General features: G+C 39.5%; 1 protein-coding gene across 2 annotated transcripts in view; it reads left to right on the top strand.

The window, feature by feature from the left end:
* LOC121515074 (contactin-1a-like) overlaps positions 1-17,745 on the top strand; it is a 106,743-nt gene that overhangs the window by 34,567 nt on the left and 54,431 nt on the right. For both annotated transcript variants that reach the window (XM_041795655.1, XM_041795654.1), the window contains exon 3: positions 16,128-16,262. In XM_041795655.1, coding sequence (XP_041651589.1) covers positions 16,208-16,262 — 55 coding nt within the window. In that variant the 5' untranslated portion in view covers positions 16,128-16,207. The remainder of the gene's footprint in view (positions 1-16,127; positions 16,263-17,745) is intronic.

Below are 17,745 nucleotides of genomic sequence, written 5' to 3'. Positions count from 1 at the left end.
GAATGGCTGGTTGGCTCAGACCTGCCTTTGGGTTGATGTATTGTACATTTAAAAACAGAAGCTTTGAAGTATTCATTTTGCATACTCATTCCTTAGAATAAAACATAGTTAAAAGTAGACTTGGTCTGTCCTCTGTTCCCAGAGAAGAGCTAAAGAATAAGAAAAATGAACATCAGAATGTGGGAGAATAATATCAACTTCTAACTTAGAAATCCATATCACAGCCACAGCCTCTCATGTTTTATCACCATTTTTTTCCCTTTTTTTCTTTCTTGTCTTCAGAGTTAGCTATCTTTTCTGGTAAAATAATTGTTTTCCCTGTAAGAGTTATGTGGATGATGATTATGAGAGTGCTGACTGCATGCCTGGATCCCTGCCAGGCTAATGATGAGAGTGAATTCAGGATGGAGGGTTAAAGTTGGGTTGCTGGGGGAAAGGGAGGAAGTTACTTATGAAATTGTGTCTCTCCATTCCTGATTCTTTTTTTCTGGTGTGTTCATGTGTGTTTGTGGAGGGTGGTGCTGAAAAGATTAAACCCCAGCCTGGTCACAGTGACTAAAAGAAGACCCCCACACGGAGTGCTCTTTCTGCAGGGAGGCTTCTTCTTGTGGTGTCCCATTTGCATGGCTCCCTGTCCTGCTTGGAGAATTAGCTCCTTTCTTTTCCAGTTGTCCCTCCCACTCTTTCTCCCTCCTCTGTGCACCTTTGGAGAGATTGCTCCCATCCTGCAGCATCGCTCATTTCTGTGGCAGACAATGGAGCAGGGTATTTAGGACACTTGGCAGGATAGGCATGTTGGAGGGGATGGCGACACGGGCTGCTAAGTAGCTCATTTTGTCACATAGCCACTGGCATGATAGCTCTCCACAGCACAAGGTAAGCACAGAGCAGAGACACTGCACACACCACCCATGCTTTTATTGTTTTATTATGTGTCTCTAACAGCTGTGGTAACCTCCTCCTCCTCTTGACCATGCAATTAAGCAGCATGCATTCTCCTTGTATAATGATTCCATTTAAACATTCAGTTTTGTCAAATTAATCTGAGGCCTAATGTTGGATTCACTCCCTCTAATCCAATAACAGGATGAATAGAAGATGTTGTGTGGAGAGTCGACTTAGATTAATCTTTCTATTGTTTATAGAATAAATGCACCGTATTCACTCTTTCCCTCGAGACACTTCTTTGTGCAATTTGAAGGTTTTGATTGTTTTCTCACTACACGTCTGGATGCAGTAATTACAGTAATATGAGCTCCTCTGCCTTATCTCTACAGCGTTGCCTTCAAGTGTAGGCAGCACTCTGTCACTTTGCAATTACTGTTATTTACAGGCGAGCGTATGGCCATCAGTGAAAGCATGTCACTGCTCTCCTATAGGGACCTCAACCAATATCTTTATTGGACAGATGTGGCTTGAGGTAATTAAGCTAAGCACTCTATCTTTATGGAGTGCAGGTCTCCTGTGACCTTTGTCTGTATGGCACAATTTATCATACACTACATTCTTACCATACTTAGAGGCACTTTCATGTCTGGTGCTTTCTCTGGAGTATTTTCCATCAGTAGAATATTTCAGATGCTTTCATAGCTGCTGCACTAAGGCAAAGATGCTCCACATTAAGGAGTAATTACCTTAACTTGGCAAGGAAGAATGCAGATCTCTGTAATGCTGTGACAGAAATTTCAATGATGTTTGTGGAGAACAATGAAAAACAATGAAGTGCAAGACGACAGAGGCCAAACATATTCATGGATGCTCTGCTGTTTGATTCTCTTCTACGTGATTGGTATCTTGTTGATACTTCAAATACTATTAAACCTTCACTGATATTTTTAATTATCCTTAGTTTACCAATTTATGTCCCACCAAACCACAGATACCCTATTTATGCAATTCAGTTTTATTCCTGCTAAAGAATGTCTGCTAACATAGACATAAGAATGTGGCTTGTAGACACGTTTAGTTTTGTGAAAGTAGACACAAAGAATGATAAAACTGAAATGTGTAAGATAAGATATGACTACTTATTGATCCTTCTTTTGGGAAAATCCCCCCGATACGGTGGCTCAAAAGGCAAGGGAAAGGAGGAAGACAATTTATCATTACTACAGATACTTATAGTTACATATCACAGCACCAACAGTAATAATATTAATGATGATAGATAAGGCAATGAAAGAAATAATAAAAAATTAGCAGTATCAAGATACATTCATTCTACATATAATATTCCAAATATTTAGGGATGTGATTCTTCAAGAATAAAGTACTATTTGCACAGGACTAGTTTTACCTTTGGACCTTTGATAATTTGTGAATTACCCCGTGACGTCAGTGTTTGGTGTGGTACATTTGCACAGTATAACCAAAATCTATACTCAAATGCATAGACATTTCCAAAGGAAAACATAAGGGTGCTGCATGGCTGCGGCAATGAAAATGTATGAACTTTATATTCCTAGGATTCATCAGCTGTTGCAGCCTAACCACTGAATGTTAAGCCAAACCTTTCAAATCTTAAATTGTGATCTGCATGAAATGTACAGATAAACACAACTGATATAAGCTCCAGCACTTGCAAAAAGAAACTGTAGGTAGCAGAGCAGAAGTGTTATGCATATGAAGAGAGCAGCGGTGTGCACACGTGCATTTGGAAAAGTTTAGATAAATAGGTTGAGTAAAATAAAGCTCTTTTTACACGAGATGAAATTAACTGAAAGAGAAGCACTATTTATAACCCATATGTGTCAAAACCTTAAAAAAGTCTCACGTGCTTAAAAAAAACATATTAACCAACTTAAGTTACGGAGATGCTGATTCGCACAGGATTAGAATGACATGTGGACCTCTGTGTGGTAGGTTATTTGCCCTGGAAGTTTAACTCTACAAATCACTGACATGGTCGATTCTTACAAGATTTTAGACGTCCTTCATGACAATTACAAAATACTGGAGGTCCCGAGGTAATACTAGTCCTGTGCGAATAGACCAAAAGTCCATATTTATGGGTGTTCCTGCCTGAAGAGGTGACCTACCTCTTTATTTCCTCATTTTATTCTCACAACATTGTTCTGCTAGAAATATAACTGTTTAACACAGACAGTTGATAAATATATCTATACACTTAGCAACTTTATGCAGAACAGTTAAATGTCAAAGAATTATGGCATCAAGAAATGAATTTTTTTTATTGTTTTATTTGATTGAGCAACATGATAAATATAAACTCACAGACCGCTGTGGTGGATTACTCTGCAGATCACAAGAATGTGAAAGACAAAAGCTTCAGTTATCATAAAAACACAAATCATTACATAGATGAGGATATTTTAAGGGAAGATAAAATGATTGAGTTAAACACTAATCCACTGATGATCAGATATGTATAAAAAAACAACGCTGCATGCAAATATTGATTGTTTCGTAATTCAGACATTTTAAGACTCTATACTGTATTTATGGGAAATAATCTAAAAGTTTGAAATTAACTATAAACATGGATCTACTTAACATTTGCTCAGCAGGCTGTGAGGTGGTATAGGTGAGTAGAGCTGTCACAAATAACAGGATTCTATATTCCAGGGTATCTGCGGGGTCTTGAAAAGTATTAAACGGTGATAAATCAATTTTGGGAAAATTAAGACCCTTAAAAAGCATTAATAAGTCTTATCAACACTTTATAAAGTCTTAAATTTTGAAAGTGTTTTTTCTGAATTAGCTGTCCAAGAGTTCGAGTCCCAAAAACATCGTAAAAGTGTGTGAATTTATTCATTTTTATCAAAAAACAAAGATGAACAGGTACATAAAAAACTAGGGTATTGTGGGTGCGTTCATAAATTGTCTCTGAGAGCGCCAGAGCGAGTGTAAATGGTTACAGCTTGAAGTGGCGGTGAGGTATTAAAAAATATTGAGAAGGTCTTGAAAAAGTCTTTAAAAGGTATTAAAATTAACTTCAAGATTCCTGCATATACCCTGTGTTCAGATTTGATATACATAAGTTAAAGCTACCCAATATAAATAGTAATTTTGATACCATGGCAACAAAAGGAGAAGCTCAAGTAGTTTCTTATTTTATCATCAAAATTTGCAGTTAAATTCTGCCACTCTTTTTTATTGCTTAAATATGTTAGCAATGTTTTGGCAATGAAATGTTACTAATATGTTTGAGTAATACAGAGTAATCTCTCTTTAACTCATGGCAGCTTTCGGTTATGATAACTCTTTTTTCAAGCTTTGCCACTTTTGGATTCTATTGAATCTTAAGAACAGAGATGGTAGCATTTGAATGGATGTGCTACTGAAAAGTGTTAAAAAATTGAGGCAGATGGAGATGATTCCAAAAATAAACACTGTATTGCCCCCTATTTCCCTCATTTGATTTACTAATATTTTTTCATATCTGCATTTAAAAATGCAATTTTCTTTTTCATTTCAATTTAAATAGCTGACCTACTAATTATGTGAACAAGAATCAGTGAAAACATCCAGTAGCTTAAAATGAAGGTCAGATGATTCATGAAGCCTCACTCTGCGGCGTGGTAGCATCTTGAAGTTGCTACAGAAATTAAAACATAAATGGAATGTGTAAATCATCACTTCAGAAGTGTTTTTTCAGTCATGATGGCAAAATTATCAGCTGTCACACCATGTTCTTGGTATGTCACTCACAGCTCTAGTACAGTACCAAATGATGGCTGTCTTGTTGCTTGACAGTGATCAAACTCACACTAGGGGGACAGTGTATTTTCCATGAATTATGACACACATTTTCTATCATACATTAAATAGTTTCTATTATAGATTTTCAGGCAAATGTTATATGTTTGTGTGATGTATAACATAATAAACAGTCCAGCCTAAATTTCACGGCTTGACTGGTGTCATTGATATTCAGGTCAGCCGAGGTAGCTGAGCCTGTGTGGCCCTGGGGGGACATTGTGTTGACTGCAGGGGTTGGGATAAATAGCTTACATTAGCATGACTGCTTCTATTGGGTGAGGCAGACAGGCAGAGGGAGGGAGAGACCGGGTGACACAGTGAACGAGCCATGACTGGATCATCTGCAGCTGGATTACATCATGAATAATACCGCTAGTACTCCATACTGTAGTGTCTGTTCTCTTGGCTCAGCAGGTACTGAGGTGTTTCTGCAGGAGACGAACTAAAATAACCCCAGTTAAAAGCAATCTGTGCATTTGATTGTGCTCAACACAAGGAGCAACCAAGTGAGAAATGAGTGCAGACATGAATGCACACTTCAGCGGCAGAGTAGTGGAAAATGTGTCAAAAATTTAGTGCTTATTTAGACTGTTTTACATGTCAGTGAGCAACGTAAATAAAAAATTCATCTATTCCTGTTACTCTGAAAACATTTAAGATAGCTCTGCCTTTTATACTCTTGATTGCTAAAAGAAAAAGAGTGAACTGGGAATTCTTACCACAGAGGAAATCATGCTGTTGCAGACTGAAAAATACAGCTAGTTTTTTTCTATGCGGGTAAAGAAGAGAGAATCTCCTTCTGCAGGTGTTGTTGTTTGTGTCTTGGGCTTACTGCTTTATCTGCTGTGTAATAGGCTTGGTTAGCCTGTGTCTTCATCCTTTATTTAATTGAATCCTTCTGTTGGTCTTTAGGGACATATAAACCTGTTTGGCTGCTGCCAGGTCCGGTCTTATTTTCCACAAAGATGGAAATAAAGAAGCAGTGTGAGCCTTTCTGTGTTGGGGCTAAGGAGACAAACAGACTATCTATGGCTCATTTTGAAAACAGAGACAATACTTTTATTCAAATGGTGGTAAAATGCCACTGATTCAGCATAAAAATCAAAACGATTGCAGCTCATGCTTCATGCTAGGATTTATGTTTTCATACAGTATCAGGTGTCTGATCTCAGCAGGTATGAAATAGTTTGTGCTTTTTCTTTCTTTTGCTTTAAGAGGAAAGCTTGTCACACTACATTTCTAAATTTAGCACATAAAAAGCAGAATATGTTTTTTCTCGCAACTGGAATATCTTACAAATAAATGTATTATAAATCTATTTGGTGACTCTGTGGGAGTTATTGTCCTCTTCTGCCTCAGTGTATTGTCCAGTAGATGTGGTGAAACAGGGCAGCTGTGAGGTCTTTTTTTAAGATAGAATTTCATGATTGTGAATCAGAAAAACAGCAACAATCCTCAGCAGATTTGAGACAAATAAAGCTAAAAGAGATTGAAGAGTAATGCCCCTTAAACCAGACTAAGTCCTATGCTGACTCTCACAGAGCATGTCAGAGCCAATGTCTCACTGTTTCATCCTTATTTAATCTGGATCAATATTACTCTCCCTCTCTTGCTTGTTTTTTTTTTCCTTCCCGGCAGCACTTTGTGATGGGACCAAATGTGTCTGCTGTACCACAAAACGTGTGATTTTACAACAAGTAGTCATCTGATACAGTAATAATGTTGGCTGTTCCATCTAGGCCTCAGTAAATTCGCCTCCCAGTGGGAGATGGAGTGAAAATGTCTAAAAAAAGACATGAAAATAAGATTAATCCATGGTTTAGTTTCACACATTGAAAACACGTCAATATGTGGTCTACTGTGTCCAGCTCATGGATGTTTAAAAAAAATAAAATCAAGAAAGTTGATCTTAAATGAGATAAAATGCAGCTACCTTTAGATGAACCTCTTGTTTACAGTGTTTATACTTAGCTGGGCTGACCTCCAGCTTGCTCCAGCTTCATATTTACAGTACGAGGATTTGACGTCAAACCCAGGGTTGCCAGCTTTGGGCGTCTGGCTGGAGTGAGATTTTTGTAATATGGGCTTAATCACACGTATTTGCTCTTATTTTAGTTGCATAATCAGGATTTAAAATAAGTCTGGAGTTATCAGTAGAGATGAGTTTGGAACAAGTGCTTAGATTTGAGATTTAAAGATATAGCTAATAACATCGACCTAGGACAGCCACCCAGGGAAATGTTTAAAATCTCACAATATTAAACATTCACCAACTTTGGTTGGGAATTCTCAAAATTAGCCACATTACAATTTAAGAGGATTCCCAATACAGTACTGAAGATAATCAAAATGAAGCCATTCTGAAGTAATTAATGCAGTGCAAGACAATCATCTGATGAAATGATAAGGGGATTGGTGTCCTCCCTTGAGAAAAAATGTTAACAGAGCAGATGTCATTTCCTGCATTTTGATGCATTTAGATATGTTTTGATATGCTAATCTGGCTTTTGTATTTGAGACAATGTGAAGATGATTATGGAAAAGATGGAGTATTAGTTCTGTAAATAATTATTATTGTTATTTATTCTTAAGTATTACATTATTTCCCATTGACAGTAATAGCACTTTATAACAAGTAAATAAACACGAGTGAGTTGAGCTCTTTTTCTTAATAATCAAATTGAGAGACAGAAAATAAAATAATTGCAACAAGAAGTCTGATGTTTTACATAAGTCAGGCTTTTATTGTGAAAGATATGGATGCAGGAACGTTGCTGTTAGTCCCTTCCCAATCTACATCTAAAAATCTTGCTGTTTTTCACCTGACATCTACGCACAGATGAGGACAGAATTATTACCCCCCTCCCCATCAACATATAATTTTTCCCCAGTTATTCCCTGAGTGCTTCCGAACAGAGCATGAAATTTTCAGCACAACTTTTCCAAATGTCCTTGTTTTTTTGTTTTTTTAATAATTTATTTTGCAGACAGAAACAAAATTAATTCACAAAAGCAAAAACTACTGGGTCAAAATTACTGCTAATTACAAAATGATATGCTAATAGTCTGAAGTGTCTCCTTTCTGCTGGGTAACAGCCTGCAGTTGTTTGTTGTAGTTGTCATCAAGTCTCAGACACGTCTCCTGCGGAATCCCAGCCCAGTCTTGTTTGGCCAGTCTCTCAGACTGGAGGACAATCCTCCAGATTTGATGGTCTTCTTGCATGGACCCTGGTCTACAGTTACTGGGCAGTCTGTGGGCTAGCAGCAGGTCGGCTCAGAGAAAATGCTTGAGTGCAGGTTGTAGCCTAACAGATGTCTACACTGCACCCGCCGGAGATTTGAAGGGTACATGAGAGGGGATTTCTCCTTACTGTTTAAGGTAAAGGCAGTGACTCACTGATCATTGAGCATGTCATTTACATTTACTGTCAATGCACCGCTGGTTGAAAATCTGTAAATTTTTCCTTTAAGAAATGAGACACCACTTGATTTCTGTTCATCACACATTGCCAATAAATATCTGCGTCATCAGAGGTGACAATAAAGCTTCAACCATCTCATTCATACTATGGATCTCTGTGTTGATCTTCTCCATTTATTTATACAGTTACTAACTCTGGTTTACATGTGTACATGCCGAAAACACAATAAACTCACATCCCTAGTAGCTAAAAATTGAACATATGAGAAAACCTCAACTGTTTTTTTGGTAATCATTTATAAATGCCAAAATTATTTACATTTACAGGCCTCCTATGTTGTCTGTTGTGCCATTTTGCAAGTGAATGCAGTGCATAGTGAGGAACTCATCATACCCCTTGGTTTCAAGTGTGGTCCTGAAAGATCTTGGCTAAGGGCCAAGGGCTATGTAGCCCTTGGCCCTTAGCCCTAGCCCTTGATTCAAAAGAGAATTGGGACACCCCTTCACCTGACATGAATGTGCAAACCAAGGGGTAGGGCTAAGATAGGGGCTAAAGGATAGAAATGGGACTGACCCAAAGTCAGCACCCAGACATAGTTTTGCTTCTGACTGCTAAAGATTTTCATTCAAAATCTTCACATATCCTCTTCTTATAACGAAGAAATGTTGTCAAGTTCTGATAAAACTGGCGCTTTAGCAGCATCCACGCTAATGTCTTCCACCATAATGACACCAGATTCTTGTTGCTGCTTGCTTCATCCAATGACACTCTTGAGTTTTTTTTAGATCCTCTGCCCTTTCACAAACGCTTAGTATTGAGGGTTTTTTTTTCAGATGGATGTGTGTGTGAAACAAATCCATCCGGCGTTCAGGTTAGGGTTCTCCAGTAACAGCTCAAAATCTTAGTCAAGTTTTGTACTGTGTGTGAATTGGAAGATAACCCTCAGTTTTAACTTGATTTTCCAAGCTTTGAGTTATGCTCAACCCCACTGCAAGCTCAATGACACAATGGTTTTTAACAAATTTACTGCTAAAAATAGTTTAATTATTGACTATAAAAACAAATGTTGGGGTGCTTGAAAGCCAAATGGTTACACCCCCTGGTCATGGTCGAGAGTCCTCAGTGTTTGCCCCCCAGGTTTAGTTCAAAGTCTGGGCATTTTGACAAATCTTATTACTCATTCTCTAACCCCTGCTCCCTTCTGTTTTCTATCCTAGCTCTAAACCAAAGATAAACAAGCCCAAAATTCATCTTAACGAAAGGGATGGATGTTTTATGCAAACGGGACTTAAAAAAAAATAAAGAATTTCAGTCTAAAATCTTTTATAAAAGAAAGAGCAACAAAGCAGCACTTGGCATCTTTCTTGTTGTAAATATGTTGAACTCAGACATGCCTGAGAAGCTGGAGTGTCCGACGCTCCGTCTAAGCAGGGCTCATTTCCTTTCCCCAACTGATTAAGACCAATCCAGCGTTAACCCCATCTTAGCTTCCTCTTTCAGGATTACTGTAAATCTCTTCCTAATGACTGATAGTGATGGTGGTCTTGATTGTGTTTATGTGTGCCGTGAGGGTGCTGGGTGTGGGAGGGGCAACGTCTTTGTTTTTGAAGTTTGACACTCTGACTGCTCCATCATCCTCTCCTCCACCCTCTCCTCTTCTCTCTCTGTTTCCTCCTCCCCCCACATCCCTCGAGCTGCCACAGCCGATAAGGGAAGACGTCTGTGCAAAGTTCCCCCACTTGATTATTCAGCACACATGAGGCCCAACACAGAAAAGGAGGGGTTTCACTCACTTTCACTCAGCCTGTGGCGCCCTAAGGGGGTTATGGGGTCATGATAAAAAGCACAAATGACAGTATTGGTCACTGGAGTGCAGCAGGGAGATCCCAGAATCTGCCCCCTGCGGCTTCTTTACTCTCCGTAATATCATTTCTGATTTCAGAGCAATAAGATTCAGAATTCTAAGGGGAGTGGAGGGAGAGAGATTGAAATTCACAGAGCAAAGCAAAGCTAGGAAGCAGGAAAAAGAAACCCCCACCCAACACCAAAATCAAACCACGAGCAGTAATAGCTCTGGCAATGTCCAGGGTGTGATTTATGAGGGAGAAGAAATGGCCTTGTTTGAACGCTGTCACGTCGGGGCTCTGTGATTTACTGTGATGACTGGAGCGCTCGTATCACGTGCAGCCAGCCTGCTAAGCTAGGACGGAAAAAGGTAGGAGGTCCCATTAATACTGATTAGAAGAGCATGCTGGCTTTCTGTGTGCTGCTATGGTCATATTTTTAAGAATATCAACCCAGTGACGGTTCTTAATGGATATAGATGGGATAGGTTCTCTCACCATGTGCTGTGACACTGTAATAAGGCTCCTTTACGTCTCCCCTAATCTCCTAAGTGCATCTATTAAGATCATTTATCATTTATGAGTTACAGACATTATACTTACTATAGGGATATGGCTGTTGAGTGAAGAGGATGGAGAAATGGAAAGAAGAGGGAGTGTGTTTTGATGAATTTGTCTTTGCTGTGCTTGTGCTGTCTTCCTTGAAGAGACGAGTCTCTTTAATAAATAAGTAGAGCACCCTAGGTCTCTGTTCCACAACAGCAGTTTTGTTCCAGATTGAAATGAGTGTTTGCATAGTTTCATTGTAGGTCACAAAAGGCCCCCCGCAGCACACAAACTGCTCCTTTTGAAAGGTGTTGCTAGGATACCAGCCGGCGTGAAGATGAAATCCCCCTTTCCTTTGCTTTCCTGCAGCTGTACAGCTTGGACATTATGTCCAACTTATTGTGCATGTCGTACAGTAAGTCTGCACTTTTGTCTTTATGTGAGACGTACAGTAAGTGCAGTTTTGTTTGTGTGACAAAGCTGCTACATTGCACGGGCTCTCTTTTCTCATAATCCATTTTCTGTGATACGCCTTCATTTGTCTGCTGAGCGCTGAGATCTCAATCCTGCTGTCACACCTCTGAGTGTCGGCCAGCTGACACCTGGGGCTGTGCACAAAGAATCAATAGTGTCTGCTTCGTGTTCAATTACACTCTAATCAACACACAGGAGTCTAACACTAGGTGGGAATACATGGACAGGTCTGTTTATATTGAACTCATGCTCAGGACTGTGATACCAGTAAATGCGTGTGAAGGTGTTATGTTTAGTGTGAGCTTTGACAGTGTATGCTGGAAGAGTGCATGTGTCATTAAGCAGTGAGATGCTAGAGGAGTGACTGATAACAAATCAGTGAAAATAACTTACGAGGATATAACTTCTCTCTCAAATGTACCATAGCCATCCAGCTTAAGAAAAGATGAATATGCCTTTAACATGACAAAATAATTGGTTGAAAACTCCAAAGTTTTGAAAATATAAATAGAACTATAAAGTTTCATTGTGATGACAAAACAAGGTTGATTATTTGTACAACATATTCAAAATCAAAATGAATCGACACACATATACTGATACCGGTATCAGGTGTTGGTGCCTATACCTAGGGCTGTCCCGATCATCACTCTTGGCCTCTGATCCCGATTCGATTTTTTAATATTGAATATCTGCAGATACCGAGTCTTGATCCGATATTCATAATTACGTAGAGTTTCAACTGTTTTTGTTTACAAAAATAACTGAAGTAAACTGAATAACTACTAGATGTCTCAAACTTATTCCATTTAACTCAGTACAGCCAACATTGTTGTAAAAAACAAACTCACTTTTCTACTCAAAATGGTGTATTAGCTCTGTTTCACTTTAATAATCAGTCAATATATAAATAAAGCTGCATATTAACTTGACTGTAATAGTTACAACAAAAACTGATGTCAAAACAGTTTAACTTGAATAGGATCAAAAATATATGAATCATACAGATTCAAAACAGCAAACCCTGTTAAAATGTAGCAGCTTAATCTGAAACATGAACCAAAACACTAGCATTGCAATCAAACCCAAATATCAAATACAAGGCACTCGGTATTACAGTGCAATTTCTGAAGTGCAGCTGGAGCTGCCACATCATGTATTCCCCCCCACTTTAATTTCTTTACCCACTGTTACTTTAAAATGAAGTGTAGCTTGTTGTTTAGGAACTTTCTCGATGGCCTGCTTTACACGCTCTGCTTCGTGAGACCCACTAAACTGGTGTGCATGTAATACTGCATGCTTTATCTCAAAGGTGGAAGACTGTGCAGTGAGACTCAGCAGTGACATAGGGCAAATCACAGCTCCAAACGTCTGTAGAGAAGCTAACGGTGGCGAAGTTGCTTTTAAATTCCCTAGTATGCTGTCACATACTTTATTGTACAGCTCCAGTAAGCCAGTGTCAGTAATGTAATGTCGAGACTGGAGGGCATAGCGTGGGTCATAAAGCTCAAGAAGATGACAAAAACTCAAATTCTCCACCACAGAGCTGGGACAGTTGTCCAAAGCAAAGAATTCGACCACTTTTTCTGTTATCTTTTTGGCCTTATCGTTCTCTCAAGGGTACTTGTCTGTTCTCTTGAAGTCCAGAGTGTGTTGCTTGGGTGAAGCTGCCTGTTGCTATAGTGAAGTGAAGTCAAGTGAAGTTTGTCCACACCGCTGACATTTTAAACACAGGAATGCTAATGTTGCTACTGCCACTGGTGCGTTTAAGGCCTGTCACAAATTGTGCTCCGTTTACAACAGCTGATGTAAATGATCGGCTGGGCTGATTGGATCAAATCGCTGATCTCCAATTAATTAAAAATGCTTATATCATATATCATATATATCATATATGCAATGTGGCATGGAAACAATCAGTCCATGGCATTGCTGGGGTGTTATGACGCCCAGGTTGCTCTGATAGCAGCCTTCAGCTCGTCTGTATCGTTGAGTATGGTGTCTCTCATCTTCCTCTTTACATTTCCTCCGAACTGTAATCCAGGTCAAACCAGCTGACTGGCCAGTCAAACACAGTAATAATAAGGTCAACAAACCAGTTTCTGGTAGTTTTTGCTTCACTGTGCACAGGTGCCAAGTCCTGCTGGAAAAGGAAATCAGAATCTCCATAAAGCTTCTGAGCAGATGGAAGCATGAAGTACTCGACAGTCTCCAAGTAGACGGCTGACAGTGTTGACTCTGGACTTGATAAAGCGCAGTGGACCAACAACAGCAGATGCCATGGCACCCCAAACCCTCACTGACTGTGGAAGCTGAAACAATAGCCTTCAAGCACCCTGGATTCTGTGCCTCTGATCCCTCTCAAAATTTATCCAAAATTTACTTAGCTCTGAAAACAGGACTTTGGACCACTGTTCCACAGTCCAGTTCTTTTTCTTTTTTGCCCGGATGAGTCGCTTCTAACTTTTTCAGTGGTTCAGGATTGGCTCAACACGAGGAACATGACACTTGTAGCCCATTTTCTGGACCTGCTTTGTGAGACAATCCTTTGAAGGCTGAACTCATCCCTGTTGCTTGTGCACCTTTTATCACCACACTTTTCTCTTACAGTCAACTTTCCTTAAGTAGGATTTGATACAGCTTCTGAGAACAGCCTACCCTTTCAGCAGTGACCTTCTGTTGCTTACCCTCCTTGTGAAGGGTGTCAGTGATTGTCTTCTGGACAGTAGTCAAGTCAGTAGTCAAGTCAGCAGTCTTCCACATGATCATGGTTGTGTGTACTTAACCAGAGTGAGAGATTAAAGTCTTAGGAAACCTTTGTAAATTGGACTATTCCACAATATTCAATTTTTCCTTTTTTTATAGAATCCTTGCCTTGAGCGTGCTTTGGCTACGTTTAATGCATTTTAGGTGTTTGTTTTCTTTTGTTTTGGCTGAAATAATTTCAGAATATCCTTTTACAGTTTTGTTATCTAAATCAGCAGGCACTTAAAACCTCTGACTTTGGGATGGACTACCTGTGCTGCTTTGTTCAGTGAGATTTTGTCAATCTTGTCAGATTTTAATTATGAATTACATTTACATTTAAAGAAAAAGAAATGGAGGAATAACCACATTTTCCCCTCTGCCTCTGTCAGCGCTCTGCACTCTGACATCTGTTGCTTTTCATCTTGTGTTACCGAGTGTGAGGCTGGGAGCTGAAGAGCACTGGCGGCTGTGGTGGTGTGGTGTTAAAGTCTTAGGGGCAGTGAGTGAGCAGTGAGATGTCCTTTCAGCTAAACCAGTGCTCAACGTTTCATCTGGCAACTGTCGAAATGTCATTCATCAGGCGTCAACTTATCAAGGATCTTTAGCCTCAGAGGCTGACGGGAAGCAGAGACTCAGTAAAGATGCTGTGGTGCTGTCTGCCTGTGGTCAAGCTGTAGGCAGAGCATGGCTGGTCAAGCTTGTCATGTGCTGTGAGGTTGTATTCAGTATGACTACTGTGTTGCCACGCCTGTTCCTCATTATATACAAGGACATGGCTGACTTATTTCCTTTTTTTCAAAATTTAATTAGGATGTTTTTTCCAAAGAGAATTTATAGCTTCTGTTGGTCAAATTCACACATTTAAAGATGCTACCTAGAGCTCTGAAAATGGTGTCTTTGGTAGCATTAGAGGCTTTATATGTAAGATTTTGAATAATTTGAAAAATAAGCATCATAAATGAACGTTTTGGCAGAAATATCTGATAGGACAGTGGTTCCCAACCATTTTTTCTCAGAGCTTTTGAGGACATTTAACCAAAGAATTTTACATAAAACCACAGATCCTTTAAGCAAACATTTACCTTTTAATTTTCTTATGTATTCACCCAGTGGCATAAGCAATAACATCATGGACTTATACTGGAAGGAATGATAAATTAACCCCAAAAGGTAAAATAGTCCGCTGTTGACGTACTATTCCTGCATGAACTCGCAGTTCTCCCGTGATCTCTGTTCACTGATCAGGGCTGCGCGCCGCAGCACAGCACTCTAGACAAGCTTCCAGTGGGCAAGGTTGCTTGCCTTCAGCCGGAGCCAACCCGCGGGGCTTCGGTGCATGGCGTAGACGTCCTATGTGGAAATTGCGGGTAACTGCCATGTATTGTGTTTGTTACTCTGTTGATTGTGCTGCCACCTGTCTTGGCCAGGGCACCCTTGTAAATGAGATTATTCATCTCAATAAGGCTTTCCTGGTCAAATAGATTTGAATAAATAAAAATAAAATATTGTGTTCAACAGGATGACCAACACAGCACACTACAACCTAACTCATCCACCAACAATCAGTCTCTACTCTCAAAACGGTCAAATGCAACTTCAGAGTAAACATGCTAAATGTGGCTAGCTGGTAGCTGCCTGCTACATCCATTGTTGTAGCAATTTCAGTCAAACTCCGGTCTGATTTCCAGGACACGCTGTATAAACACTAGTGTTGCCACAAATCAACAAGTTGTTCCTCCATTTCTGACATCCATCTAACTTTATGTTTCATGTTTACTATTATTGCAATGGCTGTGTTTTGCTTCCTTCTTTGGTCAGCTCGCGTCTTGATTGGCTGACAATCCACAGAGTGCCTGCTTGGCTGTCCTCTGTGTTTTCCACACTCAGCAGGATTCCTGAACTTAGATTCTGAACATGTTTGATATTTACTTTTTCAAGTCGTAGTGGCTCTCATCTCTTTCCTAACAGATCTGAGAGGGAAACATTGCTCTTAACATTCTCACACCAAAGGAAAATCTGACAAGATAATCTTTAGAACCATCTGGGAATTCAGTCTTTGCTGTCTTTGGTTGGAAAGGGGGAATTGGCCCCAAATTGGCACGATTATGCCATAGTGTGTAATTCATCTTTTAGCATATTGGCCATTTGAAAAAACGTTTTGTTCTTTCTTTTTAACTCATTATTTTTGTGTGTTCGTCTGGAATTGTTTACAGTGTGACACTTGATTGTCCTGTCATTAAATGGCTTTTGCTGCAGTTATTAATTAAAGAGATCCTGGAGAGAACAAACAAACATATATGCATACATTTCTTTGGCAAAAAGTACAAATGTAGTAACAGTCTGCCTGTCTGTTTTCTTTCGTCTCTTTAAGGCTAACCAGGCAGTCCTGCTAATGTTCCACCAGCTGAGCTTCTAGCTGTAACCCCACCAGGTGGTCCTCTCGTCAACATCATGCTGCACCTCCTCCTGCTCCTCCATCTCCTGGTCTTCTCACTCTCCCCTGCAGGTCAGAAGCAAATTTGGCTTTCAGGGAATGAATAAATAAACAGACAGAATGTGTTGAAATTAAAATCTATTCATGTGTAAGACTAATTATTTCACAGCCATTTCACTGCTCAGAGCTACAGATGAAATAAAAACATGTTTGCATCAGTAATACATATAAAATGAAGTAATTGGTTCAGCCGTAGAAGCTTTCTTTTCTCTGAGAAATGTCTTTTTTATGTTTTGTGCTTGAGAAGCACCCAGAAATCAAAGAGAATATTTGTATTCAGCTTGACTCAGTTACACTTGTAAGTCCTTCGTTGTTCAAATATAGCCATCCAAAATCCAAGTTGTCAGAGATTCAATAGCAGTCGTGTCATTTTGGAGTTTTCTTTTCAAACGTTGCTGAGCTGCACTCAAAAATCAAAAGGACTTTGCTCATTTAGCTCCACTCTATTCCACTAGTACGTCCTTCATCTTTCAAGGATCACCGTCCAAAGACAGTTGTCAAACTGTCAGAGCAAAATGCCTCATAAACTTGTATAGCTGTGACAGAAACAGACACATATTTAGTTGATTTTAGCCTCTATCTGCATAGCATGAAAATCCCACAGGTGGCTGCCAGCTTGGATAGAAGCATACGTCATTGGAGTGTCAAGTTGTACAAAGGAGACAAGGTGCTAACAAGCTGCTAACTGACAGCTTTAAGGAACATAGCAAATGAGATCACACTGGCAGTGATGAGTGCTTCGGGGAAAGATAGAGGTCTGAAACTGTTGACAAGGCTGCTTTAAATGTGAAGAAGAAGTCCAGATTTATTATTAAAATCATCAGAGATACAGCACAAATGTTGGGACAGCTGTTGAAAAAAGGCAACGTTTTAGATAAAGCTACAAACAAGCCAATTCTAGCTGGGCACTGTGTATCCACGTTGGCTTTAGGTTTGCAAGGTTTTATTTCTTTCTTTATGATACTGCTGTGCTTGAAACAAAGCAAAGCAGACATAGAACAGCAACACTGAAATGACCTGTCTAAAAAAGATACATCCCCCGCTGTGTTCCCACACCTTGGGCTGTTCTTACTTGTTTCAGATTTGATTTCACATGAACAAGAAAAGAGGGAGCCTGGGTTTTGCAGCTCTCCTGGTTTCTTATCAGATCTTTCTCAAATAGACTCTGAGATCTAGGAGAATTATCCTCCCTTTTCTCTTTTTTCTTAGTAATGTAATAAGGCTCTTATATTTTTGCAGCTGCGTTAAACAGAGGATTTTTCACGGAATTGCCACAAGGGATGGGAACAGTCATTGAAGTCCTTGATGTCGTTATTTTCACTGATGATGCACCTGTGCACATGCTGATTTAGACTGCAGTAGTTCAACATAGTTAGTGTAACATGCACTACGTCAAATGCAACTGGGAAAAATGATGTCTGGGGGCCTTAAGATGACAATAACATGTAGTGACAGTTATGAGGCATCAAACATGCATATCATAGAGATGTTACTT

Source organism: Cheilinus undulatus, linkage group 9 (genome assembly GCF_018320785.1).
Source record: "Cheilinus undulatus linkage group 9, ASM1832078v1, whole genome shotgun sequence".
Taxonomy (NCBI): domain Eukaryota; kingdom Metazoa; phylum Chordata; class Actinopteri; order Labriformes; family Labridae; genus Cheilinus; species Cheilinus undulatus.
Note: the sequence above shows the minus strand (reverse complement) of the source record. Positions and strands in the feature narration are given on the sequence as shown.